Below are 6,415 nucleotides of genomic sequence, written 5' to 3'. Positions count from 1 at the left end.
AATGGTTCTAAGCATTTATTATTTTAGAAAAAGTAAACTAAATTCCATTTTTCCAAAAGACAAAAAAATTCAATTGTCAATCTTATTTCGTTTTTTTAAACACCACACAGCCGAAAAATTTTTTTTTTTTTGGAAGAAAATCATATTTTTGCTTTAATATGGATTTTTAATTTTACTTTTTCATTGAGGTAAAAAATAAAAAAAGTTTGATCTTGAATTAATTTTAAGGGTTAAAAAGATTATTTTAAAAGCTCTAAAGCTTAGAAAAACATCTTTTAAACCCTCAATAAAACTGACAAAAATTAAGAAATTTGAATTAATAAATCACAATTGAGATAAACATTGGGCAAATCGCTAAACCAATTAAAAAAACAAAAACATTAAAACTATTGCAGAATGCCCAAATGACTGTTCAATAGGTATTTTAAAATAACTAAGAGGTCGCTGTTTTTTTATAATAATAAATTTACAATTACAATTATTTAATTTAACTGTAAAATAAATAAGTGTGTGTGTGTTCAATAATTAATAAAAAGTTGAAATGTCAGGTGTCTCAAAAAATGTCATTAAATTCTGCCATAACATTTGAACCCTTTATTAATTACTCCGTTGCTGAATGTATAAATATATATATTTTATAATATATAATGTTTTGTATTCCCTCTATAGAAGAGTAAATACTATCAAATTCAATTTACGAACAAGTTATCAATCAAGAACAAGGTTCTTTTCTCAATATCAGTACAGACAGTACAAAATGCGAGTAATGACTGTGGGGCATCGCCGTACAAAATGTACGACTCAATCCATCAATCATGTTAATTCTCCAACCGGTATTCATTGTAGGTAAAATATTGACAAAAGTTTTGGCCCTAAATCAGGCTTTTATTACAAGCAATATATAATAGATTATAATATTTTGAATATACAATGTTATTATTTCTTTATGCATGGTTAGGTTATCATAATCATAAATAGCTGGTTATTATATCTACTTGTTTTTTAAAAGATAAAATATATCTTCGTTACAAATTTACAATGAATAGAAAAATTCAGTATTTTGAAAATTTAAGTTAAAATAAGAAAATATTTAGAAAAATCAAAATTTGGGGAATTTAGAAACTTTTTTTAAAGGTTTAATCTAAGTCATTCATATTTTTACAGCAATCATTTTATTGTATCACATAAAAGGTGTTACGGATTATAATATTTTAGATGTTTTTAGTTTATTTTCTTTTCTTGAATGCTGAATCAAAAATTGTACAATATAACACTTTTTCCTCCGCCAGCAAAAAAGGTCTAGAACCGCCGCCGCTGCTGGCAGTTGTACCGATAACAAGGATAATAATAATGCGAAGCTGGTGGCTGTAAATTTGTTCAAGTAGAATAATGAGGTGGTGTAGTGTGAAGGTATAATATAAATTATACTTGAAGCTATAATTGTATTTATATAATTTGTAAAATTGTTCTTTTTATTGATGGTTGTTGTCGGGGGGTTGGTGAGGGCGCACCCCAGATAGAGAGGCAAGAACGTCCTGAAATAAAAAAAAGGAATAAGTCTGCTGTCCTTAAAATATCCTTATATAAAAATAACAAGATATGTGTCTGTGTGTCTGAACCGAATGGTCTAGCTAACCACTGAACCAATATGCTTCTCCTTTATCGTAAAGCTTCTCATAGGCCCATGACAGGTTTAAAACTATTTTCGGTGAGGGAACCTCCACCATTCAAAGATAAATCATCCCCAGAACCATCTTCCAAATTATTTACTTTAAAACCCACTGAAATCTTTCCCTATTTCCCGATACATTTTAAAATACAGTCATCTAAATTTAAATGTAAATCAAATTCAAATGAATCCAATAACGTCCAATCTCAAATTTAAAATGCTAATTTTGACCAAAAAGATTTGAAAAGGAATGTTATTCAACAATCAACATACAACCCTTTCATTCAACCAATAAATGCAAGCTTACAATATCCCAATTAAGCACACAAATATATGGTAGATTTATTCACCATCAATTGTCCATTCCCTGCCAACTATTGATTTGTTACCAAGTAGATCTAAAATTGTTTGGTTTAGGGCCAACAACACTCCTACCAAAGAAAGTTGCCATTCAAAACAACGAGGAATAGCCAATTGTTGACTGGTTGATTTGGTAACTGAACTGTTTATTTGTGTTTTAGATAAGAGATCATGAATGACAAGTATTTTATTATTCTATTGAATACTAGTTATAAATAAGGCTTTATTTAAAAATGTAGTGGGCATTTTATGAAAAAGGCGTTTTTTGAGATAGGCCATTTCTGAGATGGGCGTTTTTTTGAGATAGGCGTTTTCTGAGATGGACGTTTTTTTGAGATAGGCGTTTTCTTGAGATGGACGTTTATTGAGATAGGCGTTTTCTGAGATGACCCTAGCCAATAACTAAATTTTCGGGTCATGGAAAGAAAACAAAGTAGTAGGTTTTGTCGTATTTTTACAGTAGCTTTTCTACTATTTCTAGCCCCTACTGTAAAAATACGAAGAAACCCGCTACTTCGTTTTGTTTCCATGATCCAATTTTCTCTTAGTCTTTAAAACTTAATTAATATCTATTTTAAATAATTTTAATTGTTCTTAGCGAATATTTTTTAGTTTTTCTATAAGTTTCTGAAATTTTAGTTTCTTTAAAACTAAATATTTTTCTAGATTGAATAAACATCAAAAGTTTTACTGCATTGCTCAGCACACAGAATATTGCTTTTCTACACACACTGACATGCACACATAGAATCACACAAACAAAAATTAGGACCTACAGATGTATGAAACTTCCCTAAAAATACAAATAGGAGAAAATAGATCATAATGATAAACAAAATTAACCCTTAATTCAAATTATTGGTTGAAAAGTGTAGACAATACTAGAGGGAACCAGCCAGTCAAAAATAATTAAAAGTATCCAAAGTTTTTAAAAACAATTAAGAACAATTGAATGTAAAACTTTGGATACCATTGTAATTTACAGTTCTTTGTCCCCTTACTCCTTGATAACGTGAATCCTTCACACATAAACGTTTCCAAACTTTAATGTATATAAATTTACGCAACTTGGGAGAGAAAATATGGTTATGTAAGGTGCTAACACCCTGCCTCGCCCACTTTACTTGGCATTATTTATATCCTGGCTGGATATAATCACACTTTACTCATTTGCACGATATTAATATATACTCAGTTTTAAAAGGGCAGAAATAATAAAGAGCTATTTGGACAAAGTTATGTTTTAGTTGGTTGAAATTAAAATTACAAAAATTAATTGATCCTAATCGATTACTATTGCTTTAAATAAATAAAAAACTAGAGAATTTTACAATCGCTGTTAAATTAATCTACAACCATTTCCCCCCCCCCCCCCCGCTCAATTATCAGCTACCAGAGCCAGAATTTAGACATATTTCATTTACATTTAAGTATAGCCTTATTAAGATAACCAAGTTTTCATCAGGTTAAAGAGTTATATAAACAGATTCTTCTGTACTGTCAACGTGCAAGGTGGTAGTAACCAGATACTTAAGCTTTATGCAAGCAAGGTACGTGAATTTTAAATGACCCCGTAGGTATTGTAAGATTCTGTAAGCATCTGTAAGATTTTGTATGTCCGTTGTTCACTCTATTAGTTTTATAATTAATACATATATCTTTCAATAAATGTGTTTATTTTCAGATTTTTATAGTTAAATTATAGTTTTTAATTTAAGCAATGTAAAATGTACATTTAAATCCAATACTAGTGCAAAAATGCAAATTTAATTGCAACAAATATAGATAAACAATATATTACTGCTGTTTTTAATTACTTAAAGGCAACTTCAACTTGTTTGAATCTTGTATTACTTGTGTGAAGTAAAAAATGATTGTTACAGCCAAGGTATTAAGGCTTTTTTCGTGTTACTTAAAAATACTAATATTTTTAATAAATAATGTGCACTTTTTACCCACTATATGAATAGGAAACTTTTTTCTTTATGAAAAAAGTTTCTTACCAAAAAAAGTTCACCAACTTATGTCATGTAAATAACGTAAAAATACTTATATAACATAAATAGTTTTATGTAGTTTTGTCAAGGATAGGACAATAGACTCAAAATTATTCCTCCTTCTGCCCCCCCCCCCCCTACTATTGCTTTTATGAATTTTTTGCTGAGAAAACCCAGAATTATTGATTTCCTACTTCAAAAATGTAAAAAAGAAGACCTTTTTCGGGACATAAAAGAAGCACATCTGTAAAGGAGAGCCATATCGGTACACCAGCAATTATAAAGATCTTTCAGTACAAACATAAAGAAAACAAACAAACTGCACCTTTAATAATCTATAGACCTTGCAGGGCTTCTAATAAAAAGTATAGATACCTGATTCACATTTGCTCGTAAATATTCATTTTCTCGTGATAACACAGTAACCGATTCCTAAAATAAAAAAAATAGTTAATTTTACACAAATAAAAATTATTGAAAATGTTTCCCCCCCCCCCCCCAATTTTTATCTTTTGCTCTCCTGCAATTATGTATATCAATATGTTATCGACACATTCAAAATTGATATTCATTGACAGTACCTATCAAAATTAACATTTTTAATGTACAATACTATATTTTGTCAACAAAATGTTGTTAAATACTCATTGCTCCGTTATTTATTATGGAATATCATTAAATAAATCCGTAGAAATATTCCTATTTCCTCGTTTTACAATCATGAATGTATTTCTAAAAATAATTTTTATTACATGTTATGACTACAAGAAAGTAATTGACCGCCGCAAAAAAAAACAACATTTTCTCAGAGTTTAAGTGATATTTATGAAAGGGCAACGAACAAGGATGAACACAAACAAAACTGGAATAATGTTTAGAAATTATCAATAGGAAGGAAAAATAATTTTTTAGGCAGCGATCTAAACGGATAAGACAATGGCCGATAAATTGATGTTCATCCCAAATGATGATACACAAAATTACTCCTTCTATTAATTAAAATTATTGGCTGAAACGTATGGACACTATACTTAATGAACCAAACAATTAAATTCAGCAGAAGTCTCCAGAGCTGTTAAGCTAATGAATAAGAAATACAACTTTTGGGACTAGTGTAATAAACAGCCCAATATTTCCTCCCTCTCAGGTTTTAGGCTTTTAAAAATAAGATTTATGTTGCGGAACTTGAGGTTCTTGAATAACCGTTTAATAAAAAAATGATCTGATTCTAATTGTTGAGTAGCTGCGCTACAAAAGATTGACGTAGGCACAAGATGAAAATATCAGTAAACAGTAAACTATGCGTAAAATTTGGAGCTAGATTATTGCGTCAATTCTGCTCTTCTCCCTCCTCCCCCTTCACCCACCCATACCCGACTGCAAAATAAACATTTTTTCTCTCCTTTGCCTAGGTATTTAATTGGATTGAGTTTCACACTTTACATTTTTGCATTTGGGGTTGTTGCAAATTATTTGTTTTGTAAAGGATTTTAAGTCTGTATTCTAATATCTCGGAAACTGTGGATCCTTGGCAGGTTTATGGCTAATATTTTTAAAGGGAAAATCTGCAAAAATATTTTTGTGCTTTAAATTCCCAACCAATTATAATAATCACTTATGTTCTTGAAACTTTTCATAAAAGTATGTTTCAAAACTCGGAACATCCTTTTTGCAACCTTTCTAGCTCAGCAAAAAAATGTGTTAAAAGATCAGGAATTAAAAATTGACATTTGGCGTGGAGAGAAGGCAGCCAGGCCTTGTTGTTTAGTAGATATGGTAAAGAGGCCTAGGCCTTTTTTTCTAGGTAATATTATGCGAGTGTGTGCGTGTGTGTGTGGTTGGTGTGTTAATATGGATACCAGGTAAAAAGTTATGTAAGTCTGAACTTATGAGTATTGAGTAGCTACTCAATTATTATTTAGTTTATCTGTGCGTTTTTACAAGATAGTATCTTTATTTTCATACCACAATGCTATGTTTATTGTTTATTTTTCTATTATTTATTATGATATAATTTTCGCCCTTTTAGATCTACTAGCTGCTGCGAGCCTAGCATCTGGGAGCTCTGTATTCAAAGTAGTAAGGAAAGTAGAAATTATCCAGGGGCAGTAAGAAGCTTTATAAAATGGAGATCTCAATCGGTTCAGTAGTTATCAAAATCTTAAGCTACAGGCCAAATTTTTTTAGTACTTTATTTAATAGGATTTACAGTAACATACATTTAAAGAAAAGGTATATGTTAGCTTTTATATTCTTCCTAAGAATTTAGATAGTATTCTGTAAAAAATAAATTCCGGAAGGATTGTTGACTGTTGAGCCTATAGGCTTCTAGCTACAGAAATATTTAGGATTATGTATTAAATTAAATTAATTTTCATGTCTAACTATA

General features: G+C 29.9%; 1 protein-coding gene across 2 annotated transcripts in view; it reads right to left on the bottom strand.

Moving 5' to 3' along the window:
• LOC145306614 (uncharacterized) overlaps positions 1-6,415 on the bottom strand; it is a 127,288-nt gene continuing 120,873 nt past the window's right edge. For both annotated transcript variants that reach the window (XM_080148849.1, XM_080148844.1), the window contains 2 exons: positions 4,402-4,458; positions 1-1,535 (listed from right to left, as the gene is read on the bottom strand). In XM_080148849.1, the coding sequence (XP_080004975.1) occupies positions 1,473-1,535; positions 4,402-4,458 (120 nt within the window). In that variant the 3' untranslated portion in view covers positions 1-1,472. The remainder of the gene's footprint in view (positions 1,536-4,401; positions 4,459-6,415) is intronic.

This window comes from Acartia tonsa, chromosome 2 (genome assembly GCF_053477335.1).
Source record: "Acartia tonsa isolate MP-2025a chromosome 2, ASM5347733v1, whole genome shotgun sequence".
Lineage (NCBI taxonomy): Eukaryota > Metazoa > Arthropoda > Copepoda > Calanoida > Acartiidae > Acartia > Acartia tonsa.
This window is presented reverse-complemented; position numbering and strand designations above follow the sequence as displayed.